Source organism: Rana temporaria, chromosome 4 (genome assembly GCF_905171775.1).
Source record: "Rana temporaria chromosome 4, aRanTem1.1, whole genome shotgun sequence".
Taxonomy (NCBI): domain Eukaryota; kingdom Metazoa; phylum Chordata; class Amphibia; order Anura; family Ranidae; genus Rana; species Rana temporaria.
The window spans coordinates 437,139,373-437,160,181 of NC_053492.1; the positions used below are offsets into that span (position 1 = coordinate 437,139,373).

The window sequence follows — 20,809 nt, forward strand, 5'->3', positions numbered from 1 at the left end:
GCCAGAAAGAACCGGAAAGGCTTTCCGCAAAGCCTTGTAAATACAAAGCTGAAGAAAGGGGAATCGGCGAGTCTGCGGAACAAGGAGGTTCTGGCAGTGAAGTGGAGGGACAGAAGAGACGTGTATATGTTGTCGTCCATCCACAACGATTCCTTTGTAGAAACCCGCAGAAGGCGTGGCACCACCATCCAAAAACCCACCTGCATTCAGGACTACAATTTGTTCATGGGGGGAGTCGACCTAAATGATCAAATGATGGAACCATATCTACCCACAAGACGCACGTACCATTGGTACAAGAAAGTAGCAATTTATTTTTTTCATTTGGCCGTCTACAACTCCCATATTATTTACCGCAAATCCACCCAAAACCCCCTACCCTTCCTTGGCTACCTGGAGGAAATTACCACTACCCTGATATTCCCGGACGACCTGCCCCAACACATCCGATCAGATGTCCTAAGTCGGCTCTCCGAACGGCACTTCCCAGATAAGGTCCCTCCCACAGCATCAGGCAGACGAGCTCAAAAAAAATGTAGAGTGTGTGCCAGTGTAGGAGTCAGACGGGACACAGTTTATTATTGTGCAGAGTGTCCTTCACAACCAGGCCTCTGTATAATTGACTGTTTCAAACGTTACCATACTAAACTAAAGTATTAGTTTAGTATGGTAAACGTAATCCTCCGTTCCTGCCTTCTCACCCCTTATGCCACTGCCTGCTTTGTAACTGACCCCGGCTTGTTATTGGACCACCCTTCTGCCTAATGATTTTGTAATACCGCTGCCCGATTTGGAATTGACCCTGGACTGTTTTTCGACCATTCTTCTGCCTAACGATTCTGTACTGCCTCTGCCTGATCTGGAACTGACCTCGGACTGTTTGACCATGCCTTTTGCCTGCCTCTTGGACTGATCTTGTACCCTGCTACTGGACTAGTGGGATTCAACACAGGGGTCTCACATATGTGAGGGGCGCCAGAAAAGTTTTTCTGGATGAAGAAAACTTTTTTGTTTTCTCATGCTAGATTAGGGTCTGGTTGCCCGGAGGCTTCAAAGAGATTTGGGTGGGAGAAGCCTCTACCCCTGTCCCCATTCTGTCCTGAACGAGGCCCTCCTGCTGCCTGTAGGACCTATGCCATCATGCCTCTGCCTGTTGCATGAACTGACCACCTGCAGTATCCCTGCCTGGACGTTGCTGACCAGTCCCTGCCTGCTGCCTGGACCAGTGCTATCCTGCTGTGTAGAACTGCGCTACTATTACCAAGGTAATCTTTTGTTTACGCTTTGCTCAGCATAATGTATTTTGGGGTGTAATTCTTGGTATGTGCATGCTATGTGTCTCTGGAACACCTGACGGTGTTCCTTGCATGTTGGATCTCTATATGTGGTCAGGCTGTGTAGAAGTCTCACACATGGGGTATCGTTTTACTCAGGAGGAGTAGCAGAATGTATTTTGGGGTGTCATTTTTGCTATGTACATGCTATGTGTTGGAAATATCTTATCAATGGACAACTTTGTGTAAAAAATATGCGATTTCATTTTTTTTTCCACATATTCCAAAAACTTCTGGAAAAAAATGAACCGTTCAAAAGACTCATTATGCCTCATAGATTATACGTTGGGGTGTTAGCTTTCCAAAATGGGGTCACTTTGTGGGTAATTCCATTGTCCTGGTGTTCCAGGGCCTTCAAACGTGTAATAGGTTGTCAACTAGTTTGATGTGCAATTTATGCTCCTAAAACCCCTGATGGCGCTCCCTGCATGTTGGGCATCTGTATGTGGCCAGGCAGTGAAAAAGTCTCACACATGGGGTATCGTTTTACTCAGGAGGAATAGCAGAATGTATTTTGGGGTGTCATTTTTGCTATGTACATGCTATGTGTTGGAAATATCTTATCAATGGACAACTTTGTGTAAAAAAAATGCGTTTTCATTTTTTTTCCACATATTCCAAAAACTTCTGGAAAAAAATGAACCGTTCAAAAGACTCATTATGCCTCATAGATTATACGTTAGGGTGTTGGCTTTCCAAAATGGGGTCATTTTGTGGGTAATTCCATTGTCCTGGTGTTCCAGGGCCTTCTAAATTGTAATAGGTTGTCAACTAGTTAGATGTGCAATTTATGCTCCTAAAACCCCTGATGGCGCTCCATGCATGTTGGGCATCTGTATGTGGCCAGGCAGTGAAAAAGTCTCACACATGGGGTATCGTTTTACTCAGGAGGAGTAGCAGAATGTATTTCGGGGTGTCATTTGTGGTATGCACATGCCATGTGAGAGAAATAAGCTATTACAATGACACTTTTGAGAAATTTTTTAAATAAAAAATAAAAATCTTAATTTTGCAAAGTGTTTTGGGAAAAAAATTACAACTTCAAATAACTCACCATGCCTCTTACTAAATACCTTGGGATGTCTACTTTCCAAAAAGGGGTTATTTGGGGGGCATTTGTACTTTCCTGGCTTGTTAGGGTCTCAAGAAATGAGATAGGCCTTCAAAACATCAGGTGTGATCAGATGTGATAATTTATTATGATTTGCACTATAGCTTGTAGACTCTAAAACTTTCACACAGACCAAATAATTTCCAAAAAATTTGGGTTATTTTTATCAAAGACATGTAGCAGTATAAATTGTGGCCAAAATTTATGAAGAAAAATTAATATTTTGCAAAATTTTATCACAGAAACTAAGAAAAAAACATTTTTTTTCTAAATTTTCGGTCTTTTTTCATTAATAGCGCAAAAAATAAAAAACACAGAGGTGATCAAATACCACCAAAAGAAAGCTCTATTTGTGGGAAAAAAAGGACAAAAAAATCATTTGGGTACAGTGTTGCATGACTGAGTAATTGTCATTCAAAGTGTGAGAGCCCTGAAAGCTGAAAATTGGTCTGGTCAGGAGAGTGTTTAAGTGCCCAGTATGGAAGTGGTTAATGTGTTTCCCGTCCGAACTTTCTGCACTAGGTATATGTAAAAAAACAATTTTTTTTATTTATGTCCACTGAACGGTTTATCGGTCATTACATGATGGCAATATCGTTTGCGCTCACGACCGAACGTTCGTTCGGACGATTTTTCGTGGAGTGTATGGCCAGCATTAGACAGGGCTGAACTCTCTCTTCCTGGGAGCCTGAACAGCCAATCATCACACAAGAAAAAAATAAACATTTTTTACGTAGGAATCTGACCGTCCTAGGCACGGGGATACTGAAAAAACGAATTTTCCTCACAGAATTGTTTTTTTAGTTCTTGATTATTATGTGGAACCTAATGAAGTTTTCATAAAATAAGACCTTTTGAATGTTTTGTTTGTAACAGGCATTGCTCTGTATCCGGGAAAAGCTGAACTCCTAAGCTGTGAACATCATCTGTATGATCACATCCCGCCACTAAAAAACCCCGGCCAGCCTGGAGAGAACAGCTGTGTGACCCAGAAGATCGACTACATTGATCCGTTCACCAACCAGACCATGGTAAAGTAGTATTCAGTCTCTTCTGTACGTATCCAGGGGAGCTTTGTTTTATTGCCTGACTCTGGATCCTTAGATATACAGTATGGTGAGTGAGCGTTGTCATCCTAGGACAGGAAGTGTGTTACTGGCAGGATCACCAGGTGAAAAATAAGGAAAAAATAAAATGAATGCAGTTACCACATCTAAGGACTGGATTTGTTCTTGGGTTTTCACATGCCCTAAAGGGTGTAGGATTTGGATAGTGGGGTTGGATTAGAAACTCTGTTAGGTGCTTCACAGTGTTGCCAACCGTCCGTATTTTTACGGCCAGTTCGTAAAAACGGGCACTTTTTTCCCCCGTTCGTAAATGTCCGTGGTTGCGGAAATGTGCCAGTAAAAATAGCCGAGATCGATTCGGCTTGGAACTGCGCATGGAGATTGGAGGCAGGGGGTGATGGTGGCTGCGGTGGCACCGCAGAGAAGGATGGAGGCAGGGGGTGTTAGTGGCAGGGGGTGTTAGTGGCAGGGGAAGATTGGAGGCAGGGGGTGTTAGTGGCAGGGGGTGTTAGTGGCAGGGGGTGTTAGTGGCAGGGGGTGATTGGAGACAGGGGTTGTTGGTGGCACCGCAGAGGGGGATGGAGACAGGGGACGATGGAGGCAGGGGGCCTGGGGGAAATTGGAGGCAGGGGGTGTTTGTGGCAGGGGGTGTTTGTGGCAGGGGGTGTTTGTGGCAGGGGGAGATTGGAGGCAGGGGGTGATTGGAGGCAGGGGGTGTTAGTGGCAGGGGGTGATTGGAGGCAGGGGGTGTTAGTGGCATCACAGAGGGGGATGGTGGCACCGCAGAGGGTGGGGGATGGAGACAGGGGTTTGTTGGTGGCACCACCGCAGAGGGGGATGGAGACAGGGGACGATGGAGGCAGGGGGCCTGGGGGAAATTGGAGGCAGGGGGTGTTTGTGGCAGGGGGTGTTTGTGGCAGGGGGAGATTGGAGGCAGGGGGTGATTGGAGGCAGGGGGTGTTAGTGGCAGGGGGTGATTGGAGGCAGGGGGTGTTGGTAGCATCGCAGAGGGGGATGGTTCTACCGCAGAGGGTGGGGGATGGAGACAGGGGTACAATTTCCTATCACTTCCCTTTGGGTCTCCCCCACCCCGATTGCAAAGCTCTACAGGCTTTTTTGCAAAAAATAATAAATGCACTTTTTTTGCTGCCATTATATGGGCACTTTTGTAAAAGGTGGATTTAGCCGTGAAGCGCCCGGTGAAGCGGCCCATGAAGCGCCCCGTGAAGCGCCCTGTATACTGCAATAAGGATCCAAAATATACCTTCACTGAAAATACAGTACAACTTCTCTTTTACATTTTTTCAATATTTGCCTTGAGCGCTGCTTTAATGGCGGATGTAGTGGAACAGTTACAGACCTCAGATTTGTTCAGCTTATCTAAAATGCGTCAGCGGATCCTGGAACAGACTTCCTGACTTAACACGGTTATTATGTAGTCACATTTTTCATTATCATCTAAATGGATGTTAGGTCTTAGGAAATCCCGTGCCAACGTCCGTTTCTCGAAATACATAAAAGGTCAGAATCTGCTTTTTTAAAGTTGAAATCTTGGCTTATTAAAAAAAAAAGTCCGGCGTCACCCGCTGTGACAGCTTTAATTTGAATCGCCGGATTCCCGCCTTCACACAAAGTCCCGCCTCCTGGTTTGGCTCCTTTAAAAGACATCATACTTGTTCAATGGTGGGACATGTTCTGTCTATCATAGGTTGGAGCTGATCCAGGAGGTGGGGCTTTGTGTGACAGCGGGCACCCAGCGATTCAAATTAAAGCTGTCACAGCGGGCGATGCTGGCCTGTGTGAAGATCCAGCAGGCTCTTCTCTTCCCCTCTGATCCCCTGCACTGACAAGGCTGCATTGATTTGCACATGTGAGCCTGCATTGGATGGGCACTGGTGAGCCTGCATTGGATGGGCACTGGTGAGGCTGCATTGGATGGGCACAGGTGAGGCTGCATTGCTGGGCACAGGTGAGGCTGCATTGCTGGGCACTGGTGAGGCTGCATTGGATGGGCACTGGTGAGGCTGCATTGGATGGGCACTGGTGAGGCTGTATTGGATGGGCACTGGTGAGGCTGTATTGGATGGGCACTGGTGAGGCTGAATTGCTGGGCACTGGTGAGGCTGAATTGCTGGGCACTGGTGAGGCTGCATTGGATGGGCACAGGTGAGGCTGCATTGGATGGGCACTGGTGAGGCTGCATTGGATGGGCACAAGTGAGGCTGCATTGGATGGGCACAAGTGAGGCTGCATTGGCTGGGCACAGGTGAGGCTGCATTACTGGGCACAGGTGAGGCTGCACTGAATGGGCACTGGTGAGGCTGCATTGGATGGTCACTGGTGAGGCTGAATTGCTGGGCACTGGTGAGGCTGAATTGCTGGGCACTGATGAGGCTGCATTGGATGGGCATAGGTGAGGCTGCATTGGATGGGCATAGGTGAGGCTGCATTGGATGGGCACTGGTGAGGCTGCATTAATGGCCACTGGTGAGGCTGTATTGCTGAGCTCTGGTCAGGTTGCATTGATGGGAACTGGAAAGGATGCATTGAATGGGCACTGGTAAGGATGCATTGAATGGGCACTGGTAAGGATGCATTGATGGGCAAACAAAGGTACCCGATTTAGTATACATGTACCCATAGGATAACATTGAGGAGAGTTCAGGGGCTGCTGAAAGAAAATGCCCAAAAGCTCCTTAACGTGAGTTTACTGTACATGAGGCCTAAAAGTTTAAAAAAATATTGGTGCATTTTGCCAGGATATCCACCAGATGGCAGCATTGAACCACAGCAACATAAAAACTTTGCCACTCTTAAAGGGAAATTCTAATACTTGTGAGTCAATTCTCACAATGAGTCAGACCAGTCTTTGGAAACAATACATAAATATATAAGTGCAAGCTTGTAAATATGTAAAGTCACAGCAAAAGTCCCACTTTAAGGCTGGGTTCACACTAGTGCAATGTCAGACATTGTAAGCGCCTCATTGCTGTGTCCATTCACATGCGACGTCTGTATAATGCGAATTCAGCCGTACAGTTTGTATGGATGAAATTGCATCGCATTTGAACCAATATGGTGCAGGACCCTTTTTTTGATTCGCACTGGAATCGGATCGCATGGGTGTTCAGACCTATGCGATCCGATTTCACAGTTCACACTGCGTTCTGCGCACCGATTTGGGGGCGTCATTAACTTTACATTGACCACCGCATTGGTTCACAGAGAGCTGTGTGACCTGCCTGCGAGTAAGATGCGATGTGGGAATCCGCACAGGAATCGCGCTGGTTCCCGCATTGCACCGGTATGAACCGAGACCAATACTAACTGAAAATGTACACTCCCTAAACCTGTCCTATATACAGTACTATATACTTGCTGTGTAGGCAGTTGGAGGGGTGCAGCCATGTTTTTGGATGATTGTGTTTTCTGTTGGATACTGATTTAGGTGTTCTATATTAATATTGTGTTTTGTAGAAGCATGCGCTCATTGTTAAAGGCCCGCGTGAAGTGCGGAAGAGAGAGCTGGTCTTTCTGCAGTTCCACCTTAATGAGACAGAACAAGACTTCAGCGCCATCGACTACTTACTGTTCTCTTCTTTTCAGAATTTCCTAACTAGGTAAGAATTCTCCTTTTGCCAACAGATAAAAATACACTGAATATAACATGTGCTCCGAAAAGGAACAAACAAGAAATAAGACAGACTGATTACCAGATGTCATCGAAATGAATATTTACCTTCACTGGCACTCCAGGTAGGTGGCAGTGCCGGTAGGTGGTACTGTGCAGCAGTATTGGCAGTGCAGGTAGATGGTACAATGCAGCAATTCTGGTAGTGCAAGTAGGTCCTATAAAGCAGTAGTTCTGGCAATGCAGGTAGGTAGTACAATGCCATACCTCCCATATTTTTGAGATGGGAATGAGGGACACCTATCAGCAAAAGTATGCAGGCATAGGACACACCCCCTTGTCACGCCCCCTTTTGATAGATAAAAAGTACATTTTATATACATATATATTAGTGGTGCCTCGAAATGGAAATTTCAGAACCGAAACAAAACCAGAATAAAAAAAAATGTCAGGCCGAAACCGAAACTGAAAATTACTTTTCTTTTTTTTTTTTTATAATTACAATTTGTTTTACTTTTTTTTTTTTTTTTTTTACAGTGATATTTTTTTTGAGGTGGGGGGGGGGGTAGTGGATTGTCAGTGTGTTTTTATTATTATTTACATTTTATTTTTTTAATTATTTATTGCAATTTTTTTTTTTTTTTTTTAATCAGCCCTGTTGGGGGGGCTTTGGTGAGATATCAGGGGTCTTAACAGATCTCTGACATCTCCCCTCTGAAACAGGGAAAGGGACTAGGGACACAGGTTCCCCAATCCCTTTCTCTGCAGCTTCAGCTGCGCTGAAAATGAATGGACAGAAAACAGCGGCTTCTCTTTATTCATAAACTGAAACATTGTAAACACAGTTTACGATGTTTCAGTTATGTGAATGGACAGTCAGTCATCACTGACTCTGTCCATTCGGATTTACCGGCTCCTACCCCGCTCTCCATCCTGACAGTTCCAGGGGGTGTTGGAGGAGCACAGAGGGAGAGAGAAACACGGGGGAGACACGGAGGGATACACAGAGGGAGAGAGAAACACGGCTGGGGACACGGAGGGCTACACGGAGGGAGAGAGAAACACAGCTGGGGACACGGAGGGCTACACGGCGGGATACACAGAGGGATACACGGAGGGAAACATGGAGGGATACACGGAGCGATACGCGGCGGGATACACGGATACACGGAGGAGAAGGAAAAACCGAGTGGGACACGGAGGAGAAGGAAACATGGAGGGGGACATGGAGGGAGAGAGACTGCAGCAAAACGGAAGGGGGCTGGAGGAGGACACAGGACAGTCAGCGGTGATTGTGCGAGCAGTCATTATCGGCAATTTTTAAGCTGTTTCGGCATGTCTCCAAAACAGCTGTTTTCGGCCAATATGTATCGGCCACCAATATATCGGTGCATCCCTAATATATAAATATAGATCAGACCAAAATGAGGGACAGATGAGGAAGAAAGAGGGACTTTGCTCCAAATCAGGGAGAGTCCCTCGAAATCAGGGACAGTTGGGAGGTATACAATGCAGTAGTTCTGGCAGTGCAGGTAGGTGGTACAATATATTAGTTCTGGCATTGCAGGTAGGTGGTACAATACATTAGTTCTGGCATTGCAGGTAGGATGTACAATGCAGTTGTTCTGGCAGTGCAGGTAGGTGGTAAAATACAGTAGTTCAGGCAGGGTAGGTAGGAAATACAATGTAACAGTTCTTGCAGTGCAGGTAGGTGGTACAATGTAGCAGTTCTGGCAGTGAAGGTAGGTGGTACAGTGCAGTTGTTCTTACAGGGCAGGTAGGAGGTACAATACAGTATGCAGGTAGTGCAGGTAGGTGGTACAGTACAGTAGTACTGGCAGTGCAGGTAGGTCGTACAATATAGTATTTCTGGCAGTGCAGGTAGGTGGTACAGTGCAGCTGTCCTGGCAGTGCAGGTTGTTGGTACAGTGCAGCTGTCCTGGCAGTGCAGGTAGGTGGTACAATACAGTAGTCCTGGCAGTGCAGGTAGGCGATACAATACAGTAGTTCTGGCAGTGCAGGTAGGTGGTACAATACAGTAGTCCTGGCAGTGCAGGTAGGTGGTACAATACAGTAGTCCTGGCAGTGCAGGTAGGCGATACAATACAGTAGTTCTGGCAGTGCAGGTAGGTGGTACAATACAGTAGTTCTGGCAGTGCAGGTAGGTGGTACAATACAGTAGTTCTGGCAGTGCAGGTAGGTGGTACAATACAGTAGTTCTGGCAGTGTTGGTAGGAAGTACAATGCTAGTATCTTGGCTGTCATTCTGGTCCAATCATTTTAAGTCACTGACCTTGAGCAAGTATACAGATCCAGTGTTCTGACTTTCTGATCTGCATGCTTGTTCCAGGTCAGTGACTCTGTTCTGACGCCAAACACAGCCAGTCAGCTGGCATTCTTAGAAGAAGGTCAGTCCTCGTATCTCTACCTTTAAATCCTGCCTGTGTTGTATTTTTGTCATGGTTCCTTCCATACGGATGGTATGACATTGGAGGAAGTGTGCAGGTTTCCAAGCCCGTGTCTGTATCTTCATAATCTCCCCGGAATACAATCTTCCCTTGTCTTCTGATAAAACCTCCATCGCCTCCTCAATGGGCTCTTTGTGCTCGGCAGGCGCTTCATCTCTGGTATTAGGACTCTGACGTAGCTGAAATTTAGAAGGATGATCAGGATGAAAAGAGCATTTTTATTTAGTTGATAACATTAATCTCTGTGTAAACTGGACCACGTGCCCGTACCTGTGCCAGGCTGGGAAGAGAACCCATTATCCTTGGCATGGACTGCGACTGGTGGCCGTGTTTGTGCTGCCCATAAATCCATCTGTTATTATAATTATTATTATTGGCAAGAGTCATAAACACCTGAGTGTTCAGCTTACTAAGGGATGCAGTGCCCAATTACCAAGTAGGCAGAGTAGGGCTCGGCTCGGCCTATGGGTCCCAAGCCATTAAAGGGCCCTGCGATAATGGATCAGAATTAAAATAATATTGATTTGATCTTGAAAGGAAATTACAATGAAGCTTTCTTAAAGTGGTAGTAAACCTAGTTACACCACTTGTACCTACAGGTAAGCATATAATAAGGCTTACCTGTAGCTACTGTGAATATCTACTGAACTTGCACAGTTTAGGAGATATTCAGAGTGCATGCAGCCTCGGACATCACGGCATATGCGCTCTGAATGTCCACTTACAGTGAGAAATAATTCCGCTCAGAAAACTGCTGATCCCTTGGCTTTGCTTCCGTCCCACCAAGCCAAAAGGGTGCTGGCTATGCACAGGTGCATTGGATGAAAAGAGGTCCTGAACTGCCGCACTCCTTAAAACGATATCTTTATTTAGCAAGTGAAATCCAAAAAACAAACGTCCACTTACAGTGCCGGACCTTCAGAGACTGTGCCGTAAACGGCGACTCCCACATGCATGCGTGGAAGTGACGTCATCGCGTCCCCGGCCACTCATGTAGCCTGGAGGCTGCAAACCCGGAAGGAAGATGGGGGGAAGATGTCAGCCCTCTCAGTGTTGACAGCGCAGAGTTTAATCCAGCACTGAGGGGTGACATGACTCCTTTACCTCAAAGTCTGGAATCAGCGCTAAATGCACACTAATAGGACATGTGTTTAAGTTGCCTATAGCCAAAAGGTTATTTTTTTTGGATAGTGTAGGGAAGAGTTAAAGCCCAACTCCGAGCACAGCAACAACAACAAAAACACCCATGCATTGCCCCCCACAGACGCACACACTGCAAAGGGTTACAAAGGCTAAATGCTCTTTCTACTTAGGAAAACTAGAGTAAGGAGAAATACATGTCCTATTCTATGCTCCAGCAAGGTCCCAATGGCAGGGCAACCGGTCCCCCACTTGAAGATCTATAAGTCGCTTATAACTCACTGCCACCACATATAATAGAGGATAAGGCTAGGTTCACCGTGCAATTTTGCACAGACACACATTGCCCTTTAGTGGACGCACCATTCATTGTTAATGGCACCTCCACTCATTTGCACATGCGTACACCAAACAGGTGCAGCATACTTTTGGAAAAGAGTGTTTTTTTTTTTTCAATTAAATGAATGGGTTGCCCTACACACGATGTGCGGGAACGAGTCCATGTTTTATCGTACCTATAGCCTTGCATTTTATGTTTTTAGGAAGAAGAGGGCAGAATGCTGTACAGAGCTTGGAATAGGGCAGAGGCTCAACTAGAACCTTCAGGGTCCTGGTGCAAGAAACCATGAAGGCCCCCCCTGGCCTCTGACCGGGGCCCTTCCCACTGATCCTAGGGCCCTTTACTCCCATCGTGGGACCCTTTATTACGGTCCCACAGCAGGCCACTTTCCTGTCATCTTGGGGTCCCCCCCAACACCAGAGCCTAATTGCCAGTGCAACCTTTGTGATCCTTGAAGTTCCTCCACTGGTGTTAGTAGTTTTTTATTTTTGTTAAAATAAATTTTTACAATTTTTTTATTTTATTTTTTATATTTAAGACCCTCATGGGGGGCTTTGGTGAAATATCAGGGGTCTAAACAGACTCCTGATGTCTCACTTTTGAGACAGAATAAGGGACTGAGGACAGATTCATCAGTCCCTTTCTCTGCAGCCTCAGCTGCACAGAATGGATGAACAGGAATAGCTCTGTACAGAGCTTCCCGTTCATTTATAAATGGAGGAATAGTAAACACAGATTACTATGCCCCAGCTATGACTGAGTCAGTGATGATTGGTACTGAGATTGCTGACTCTATTCATTAAGGTAAGGAAGGGGCTGGTAAATTACTGGCCCCATACCCTGCTCTCCGTCCTGACAGATCCCCCACAGCAGGCGGCTGAAGGTGATAGGGGAAACCCCTGCAGCGCTGCAGGGGGGGGGGAAGCACACAGGAGCCCAGGGCAGCAGGACATCGATAGGGAGGCGGTGGGAGCAGAATGTGGAGGATCCGATGTCCTCCATTTCCCTCCTGCAACCGCTGAATGTCTGCGGGAGGGAGAGGAGGAGAAGCAGACATTCAGCAGCTGCATGGAGGTATCAGTTCCTCTACATGCCGCCATTCCCAATGCCCTTCTATTCAGACGTACGGGGGGCACTTGGGCCCCCTGGAGCATGGGGCTCGGTCGCATTGGCGACCCCTGAACGTACTCCCATACTTCCTAGACTTAAATAACATTTATTTCCACCTCACCATGCATTCAGGGAGTGAACACACAAAATAATTAAACAGATAAAATTACACTGCTGCTGATCTAATTATCTTAAAATTAAACTTAAAAATAGTGGAAAATAAAGAAGTGCAATAAACAACTATTCCTAAAAAAAATCCTACCAGCAATGTGTTGCATACAAAAAAAATCATATATGTTAACAGTATTTCGCTTTTATTGTATATGATTTTTTACTTTGTATGTAACAGCGCTGCTAGGAATAGTAGTAGTTTGTTTTACTTTTTATTTTTTGCAATTTTTAAATATTTAGGGGCAGATCCACAAAGATCTGCCCCGGCGCAGCGTATCTAAGATATACCTACGCCGCCGTAACTTCCTTTTTTTGGTTCGAATCCCCAAAGAATTTGCGCCGTATGTTACGGCGTAGTGTATCTCAAGCGGTGTAACGGCGCGGAATTCAAATTGGCGATTAGGGGGCGTGTTTCATTTAAATGAAGCGCGTCCCCGCGCCGAATGAACTGCGCATGCTCCGTTTCTAAATTTCCCGCCGCGCATTGCGCGAAATGACGTCATTTTTTAAACTTAGACGTGACTTACGTACATTCCGATTCACGGACAACTTGCGCAAAAAAAAGAAAAAATTCAAATTTCGACGTGGGAACGACGGCCATACTTAACATGGCAAATCTAACTATACGCGACGAAATAGCAGCTTTAACTATACGCCGGAAAAAGCAGACTACAGACGGCGTAAAAAAAATGCGCCGGCCGGTCGTACGTTCGTGGATCGTCGTAAATAGCTAATTTGCATACCCGACGCGGAAAATGACGTGAACGCCACCCAGCGGACGCCGAAGAATTGCATCTTAGATCCGAAGGCGTACGAAGACTTACACCTGTCGGATCTAACCCAGAAGCCGTCGTATCTTGTTTTGAGGATTCAAAACAACGATACGAAGCGGTAAATTTGAAAGTACGCCGGCGTATCAGTAGATACACCGGCGTACTCTGTCTGTGGATCTGCCCCTTAGCATTTAACCCCACAACAAGGGAAGATTTTATTTTAATTCTTGGAGTTGGGTTTTAAAAATAACCACAATTGGTTTAATCTCTGTGTACCATTGCGGAAATTCCCCTTCTCTTCCTATCCCAGATGCACAACAGGAAGTAGAAGAAATCATGCAATATTGGTACACTTCTTGATTCATTCATTCCTTCCATTATTATTTACAGTGCAAATCAAACAAAATTCATGCAGGACTGTGAGAGTTCCTTCTCCAGCTGGAAGTTCTCCGGGGGATTTCGCACATGGGTGAAAATGTCTCTTGTGAAGACAACGGAGGAAGATGGAAGCCAATCGGTGGAATTCAAACAGGAGGTGGGAGATCAGATTCAGCTAAAGAAATAAATAAGTTGGACGCCACCACTGACGTCTGTTCAGAAAATGCCAGTTCTCCGGCTGTCATAGTAATTGAGTGAGCATGCTGCTCCAGGCCACGCCCCCTCGGACAAGTGTCTTTTATACACATAACGAGTTGTTGTTAGGATCACCTTCTTAAAGCGGAGTTCCAGCCTTTTTTTAAGTTTATTAAAAGTCAGCAGCTACAAAAAATGTAGCTGCTGGCTTTTAATAAACAGACACTTACCTGCTCCACGGCTCCAGCCCCTCGGCGGAAGGGGGAAGTGGGACAGGAAGTCCCCTTCTCCTGAAGCCCCCACTCCCCCCCCCAAAAAAATTACATGCCAAATGTGGCATGTAAGGGGGCGAGGAGTGGGTTAAGCGAAAGTTCCATTTTTAGGTGGAACTCCGCTTTAAATTGACAAGACTAATCTGTGTACCACATGAGCGCATACTAGAGCTGCACGATTCTGGCCAAAATGAGAATCACGATTTTTTTTCTTATAATGAAGATCACGATTCTCTCACGAAACTCACGGCGTAAAATCTTTTACATTTATACAAAAAAAAATGGGCTAACTTTACTGGCTAGTTTTTTTTAGAATTCATTAAAGTAATTTTTTCCCAAAAAATTGCATTTAAAAAGACTGCTGCGCAAATACAGTGCAACATAAAATATTGCAGCAACCGCCATTTTATTCTCTAGGGTCTCTACTAAAAAAATATATAATGTTTGGGGGTTCTAAGTAATTTTCTAGCAAAAAAAATAATGATTTTAACTTGAAAAGAGCTGTCAGAAAAAGGTTTGGGAGTAGAACCACATACATTTGCGTGGGCGCAGCGTATGTGAGATATGCTACGCCGCTGTAACTTACTTTGTAAATCTTTGAATCCAGAAAGAATTTACGCGGTAAGTTACGGCGGCGTAGTGTATCTCTCGCGGCGTAAGGGCGCGGAATTCAAATGCGGCGAGTAGGGGGCGTGTTTCATTTAAATGAAGCGCGTCCCCGTGCCGAACGAACTGCGCATGCCCCGTCCATCAAAACTCCCAGGGTGCATTGCTCCAAATGACGTCGCAAGGACGTCATTGTTTTCGACGTGAACGTAAATGGCGTCCAGCCCCATTCACGGACGACTTCCGCAAACGACGTAAAATTTTCGGAATTATACGCGGGAACGACGGCCATACTTAACATTGAGTACGCCACCAGATAGCAGCTTTAACTATACGTCGGAAAAAGCCGAACGGAAATGACGTAAAAGAATGCGACGGCCGCTCGTACGTTTTCGTGGATCGTCGGAAATAGCTAATTTGCATACTCGACGCGGATTACGACGTGAACGCCACCCAGCGGCCGCCGGAAAATTGCATCTTAGGTCCGACGGCACAGATGCCGTCGTATCTTGTTTGGTGGATACCAAAACAAAGATACGACGCGCAAAATTAGAAATTACGCTGCGTATCAACAGATACGCCGGCGTAATTTCTTTGGGGATCTGCCCCTTGGTGTTTAAGTGGTTAAACGTTCCTAATTTACACACAGAAGTTTATTCCTTTGATGTACAAGTCAATGTGATACAATGTTTAGACTTAAATTTCCACTGATAAAGAATGTTTTCAAAACTTGGCAGATTGCCCAGACTTTGACTTTTGGCTGAGAGCAGACAGGAAATTATTTGCATACCAAAGTGCAGAGAGAAAATTATTTTCATGTCAAAGATCGTGAAACCCTGTGTCAAGAATCGCAATGGGAAAAAGATCGCGATAACGATTCTTGATGATTATTCGTGCAGCTCTAGCGCATACTGTAGCCAGTCTGTGGGAGTCAGAATTATTGTTGGTTGGTAGGGGATCAAATACTTATTTTACTCACTGAACTGAAACTCAATTTATATCATTTGTGTCGTGTTTTATTTCAAAATGTTTAGTTGATATTTTGTCTCTATCATTTAAAATTCACCTAGGATAAAAAATATAGACTCCTCATTTCTTTGTAAGCAGGAAAACTACAAAATCAAACGGGATCAAATTATAATAATAAAATACTGTACATGGGCCAGTTACTACTGTTTATTAAATCATTTTTGTTTTTTTTTGATGATTATAGACAAGTGTGGTGAATTTCATTGATCGGAGATCAGCTGCTGAAAAGGGGGACCAGTTGTTCTTTGTGGTATTTGAATGGAAAGACCCGTACATGCAAGAAATTCAGGATGTGAGTATACAGCCCAACACTGAGAATGTGTGAAATGGAATCAAATCAGTTTTACAGCAATGCAAGGAAACTGTACACACGACCGTTTTTGATGACGAGAAAAATGCAATTTTTTAAATTGGTCATGAAAAACAGCCGTGTGTAGGCTCCAGAGCATTTTTCTCAACAAGAAAAAATGGGCTAAAATTTTTTAGAACCTGCTCTTTTTTTTTTTGTCGTTTTTCACGTCATTCTTTTTCACGATCGTGTGTACGCTTTTACGAGGGGGAAAAAAACGTGCATGCTCAGAAGCAAGTTATGAGACGGGGAAATTAGCAAGAGCAGCCCAAAGGGTGGCGCCATTTGAATGGAACTTCCCCTTTATAGTGCCGTCGTACGTGTTGTACGTCACTGTGCTTTGCTCAATTTTTTTCACGAACGTCTGTATGCAAGGCAGGCTATAGAGGAATCGCGACAAATCACGTTGAGAAAAACGTTTTTTTGCATGACATGAATAACAGTCGTGTGTACGCGGCATAAGCCAGAAGTATTTCCATGTTTCCAATAAGCAGTAAATACGTTTTAAAACATGTCTGTGTAGCTGTAGGCACTGTGGAGCAATCCATTCCCAAAGTTCACTTCATTAGCCCATGAGTTCATGAGGTTGTTATTTTCCAGGTGACCAAATACAGGGAACAACTAAACATGAACTGATATTAAAGCTGAGTTCCACCTACCTGATTATCAGCCATGTTCTCTCTTCCTCTACACATCTGCTTTCAGAGCACATGGCAGGTTGTCAGGAAGAGGTTGGTGGAAACACAAAAAAAACATCCCAAAAAATGCGTTAAGCCGCACATCGTAATTATTTTTGCTCTTTTTGAACATGTGACCAGCAGCAATGGACTAGAAGCTCCTCCTGCTTATGTTTCCCTGCAGACAGGCTGGGAGAGAGCTGGTTTATGTGACAGCTGTATATCAATTCGTTTTTTTTTTTATTAAAATAATTACAGTGCCATCATCCACATACAGAAACAGAAGGGACAATGTAAAATAAACCGTGTGTGTGTGTTTAGTATCACTTTTAGTCAGTGGCGGCCCGTCCATAGGGGGCGCATGGGCGCCGCCCCCCCTCTCCCCAAAGCCAGTAAAAAAAAAAAAAAAAAAAAAATGAAAAAAAAAAATTTTTTTTTGGGCCCTTTAAGAAAAAAAAAAGGTCCTTTAAGACGGTGCATGTTCAGGGTGAGCGCCGGTCAAAGACTCAGAGCACTGCTATAGCATCATTGAAGCGTCATGCCAATGCAGCAGGCAAGACGCTTCATTTGCAGTTTTTTTTTAAGCTCTGTGGCTATGTGCTGTGCGCCATGAGCCAATCACTCTCCAGTGTCTCCACTCTCCTCTCTAATTGGGTCCTGCTGCTTCCTCACTGCAGAAGGAAATGGGCGGTGCTTTCCCCAGGGCAGTGTTACTTTCGCTTTTGACTCCAGGAGGAATCAAGGTAAGAAACTTTATTAAAATACTTTATTTGTCTCATTGTCTGTCCTGTCCAGTGTCCCTGTCCACCCCATCATGTCCAGCACCTTATGCTGTATGCTCAGCCTGTACTGTGATCGGACTGAGAGAGGACAGGAGGGAGGGGGAGGGTGCCGTGCTTCACATCTCCTGTCTGTGTGTGAGGGCTTAGAGTGCCTGCGTCCTGCAGCTGTACAGATCTCTTATCTCTGTCTGCCTATCTAATCTATCTGACTGTCCCCGCTCTCTCTCTCTCTCTCTCTCTCTGTCTCTCTCTCTCTCTCTCTCTCTCTGTCTATCTATCTGTTTAATTATCTATCTATCTCTCTATCTATCTATAGCCATATCTATCTATCTATCTATCTATCTATCTATCTATCTATCTATCTATCTATCGCCATATCTATCTATCTATCTATCTATCTATCTATCTATCTATCTATCTATCTATCTATCTATCTATCTATCTATAGATCTATCTATCTCTCTATCTATAGCTCTATGTCTCTATCTATCTATGTCTCTATCTATCTATCTATAGCTCTATCTATCTCTCTCTCTCTCTATAGATCTATCTCTCTCTCTCTCTCTCTCTCTATAGATCTATCTCTCTCTCTCTCTCTCTCTCTCTATAGATCTATCTCTCTCTCTCTCTCTCTCTCTATAGATCTATCTCTCTCTCTCTCTATCTATCTATCTATCTATCTATCTATCGCCATATCTATCTATCTATCTATCTATCTATCTATCTATCTATCTATCTATCTATCTATCTATCTATCGCCATATCTATCTATCTATCTATCTATCTATCTATCTATCTATCTATCTATCTATCTATCTATCTATCTATAGCTCTATCTATCTATCTCTCGATCTATAGATCTATCTATCTCTCTATCTATAGCTCTATGTCTCTATCTATCTATGTCTCTATCTATCTATCTATAGCTCTATCTATCTCTCTCTCTCTCTCTATAGATCTATCTCTCTCTCTCTCTCTCTCTCTATAGATCTATCTCTCTCTCTCTCTCTCTCTCTATAGATCTATCTCTCTCTCTCTCTCTCTATAGATCTATCTCTCTCTCTCTCTCTCTCTCTCTCTCTATAGATCTATCTCTCTCTCTCTCTATCTATCTATGTCTCTATCTATCTATCTATCTATCTATCTATCTATCTATCTATCTATCTATCTATCTATCTATCTATCTATCTATCTATCGCCATATCTATCTATCTATCTATCTATCTATCTATCTATCTATCTATTAGCTACCTCTGTCTAATTATCTATCTATTTATCTATCTAATTATCTGTCTGTCTATCTATATCTATCTGTCTGTTTAATTATCTATCTATCTATCTATCTATCTATCTATCTATCTATCTATAGCTATCTGCCTAATTATCTATTTATCTATCTAATTATCTATCTATATCTATCTGTCTGTCTGTTTAATTATCTATCTATCTATCTATCTATCTATCTATCTATCTATAGCTCTATGTCTCTATCTATCTATCTATCTATCTATCTATCTATCTATCTATAGCTCTATATCTCTATGTCTCTATCTATCTATCTATCTATCTATCTATCTATTTGTCTGTCTATCTAATTATCTATAGCTAGCTGTCTGTCTGATTATCTATCTATCTATCTATATCCATCTAATTATCTATCTATATCTATATATCTGTCTGTTTAATTATCTATCTACAGCTCTATCTATCTATCTATCTATCTATCTATCTATCTATCTATCTATCTATCTATCTATCTATCTATCGCTCTCCCTCTCTCTCTCTCTTTCTCTGTCTCTCTCTATCTGTTTAATTGTCTATCTATCTATCTATCTATCTATCTATCTATCTATCTATCTATCTATCTATCGCTCTCTATCTAATTATCTATCTATATCTGTCTGTCTGATTATCTATCTATCTATCTATCTATCTATCTATCTATCTAATTATCTATATCTATATGTCTGTCTAATTATCTATCTATCTAATTATCTATCTGTATGTCTAATTATCTATCTATCTAATTATCTATAGCTCTATCTCTCTCCCCCTCCCTCCATCTATCTATCTGTTTAATTATCTATTTCTCTATCTAGCTATGTCTCTCTATCTATCTATCTGTCTGTCTGTCTATCTAATTATCTATCTAATTATATATAGCTCTATCTCTCGCTCCCTCCCCCTCCCTCTATCTATCTATCTATCTATCTATCTATCTATCTATCTATCTATCTATCTATCTATCTATTTGTTTTATTATCTGTCTGTCTATCTATCTATCTATCTGTCTCTCTGTCTGTCTGCAGGTCCCATTGTCTGCGAGTGGCGGGGGGGGGGGGGGGGGGGGTTGACTGGGGTTTTGTTTGCGCCCCCCCAAAAAAATAGAGCACCAGCCGCCACTGCTTTTAGTACTGCCTAGAGATGTTAGTCTCCCAGCATTGTCTGCTTCCTCTGTAGACCTGAGCTGTGTTCACACTTCTGGTACTGAGGAGCTCATAACAGCTGGATAGCGAGTAATCCAATTCAGCCACATCTGCTTCTCATCCACTCTTAATCTGCTTCTCTCTAGTTATTTCCTTTCCTTATTTTATTCCCGGTCTGCAGATCATCACTGCCAACCCCTGGAGCATGATCGCTCTCCTCTGTGGCGTCTTTCTGGTTTTATTTAAGGCCGCCGACTTTGCCAAGCTCAGCGTGAAGTGGATGATCAAAATCCGGAAGCGGCATCTGAAGAAGAGAGCGCGGGAGCTGAACCACATAAGCTGAGATGGCGATTGGACCAGCCGTCACTTCATAGTGTTACAGAGGGAGCAGGAAGGTCAAGAACCGCTGTCATTTGTCCCATAAAAAGGAGAATCGGCGGGAGGGCGTTGCTAAAAACTTTCTAGGTGTTAACTGTAATGTAGGATCAGCATAGTCTTAGGCCCCTTTCACACCTGCGGAACGCAGGTGTGGGACATACATTGGTTTCTATAAGATCGCGGATGTCAGCGATGAACATCCGCTGACACCCGATCTCGTCCGCCTCCGCAATGATCCGATTCTGCAGACGGAAGTAAACCCTATTTTTCCTTCCGTCTTTGGATCGGATGAACGCGGACAGATGGTCCGTGTTCATCCGATCCCCCCATAGGGAAGAGCGGAGAAAAGACAGGGCGGTCCCTGCACAGTGTGCGGGGACCGCCCTGTCATCCGCCGGCTCAGCGGGGATCAACGGAGCGATTACTGATCCGCCCCGTGTGAAAGGGGCCTAAGGAGGATCCAGGGTTGGACGGGGCCAGGAGCCAGGCAGGAAGTGACCTTCAAAAGGTGGAGCCGGTATTTAAAGAAGACCTCCAGAAATGCAAAAGCCCATCTTTTAAACTTTGCCCCC

The 20,809-nt window shown here is 44.2% G+C and overlaps 1 protein-coding gene across 2 annotated transcripts in view; it reads left to right on the forward strand.

The window, feature by feature from the left end:
• Nucleotides 1-20,809, forward strand: part of PACC1 (proton activated chloride channel 1) — a 59,618-nt gene that overhangs the window by 25,447 nt on the left and 13,362 nt on the right. The window contains exons 4-8 of one of the 2 annotated variants that reach the window (XM_040351474.1): nucleotides 3,322-3,476; nucleotides 6,990-7,132; nucleotides 13,536-13,680; nucleotides 15,810-15,917; nucleotides 20,041-20,381. In XM_040351474.1, coding sequence (XP_040207408.1) covers nucleotides 3,322-3,476; nucleotides 6,990-7,132; nucleotides 13,536-13,680; nucleotides 15,810-15,917; nucleotides 20,041-20,202 — 713 coding nt within the window. In that variant the 3' untranslated portion in view covers nucleotides 20,203-20,381. Of the gene's footprint in view, nucleotides 1-3,321; nucleotides 3,477-6,989; nucleotides 7,133-13,535; nucleotides 13,681-15,809; nucleotides 15,918-20,040; nucleotides 20,382-20,809 lie in introns of those variants that run through there. The other variant, XM_040351475.1, reaches the window with a different exon arrangement.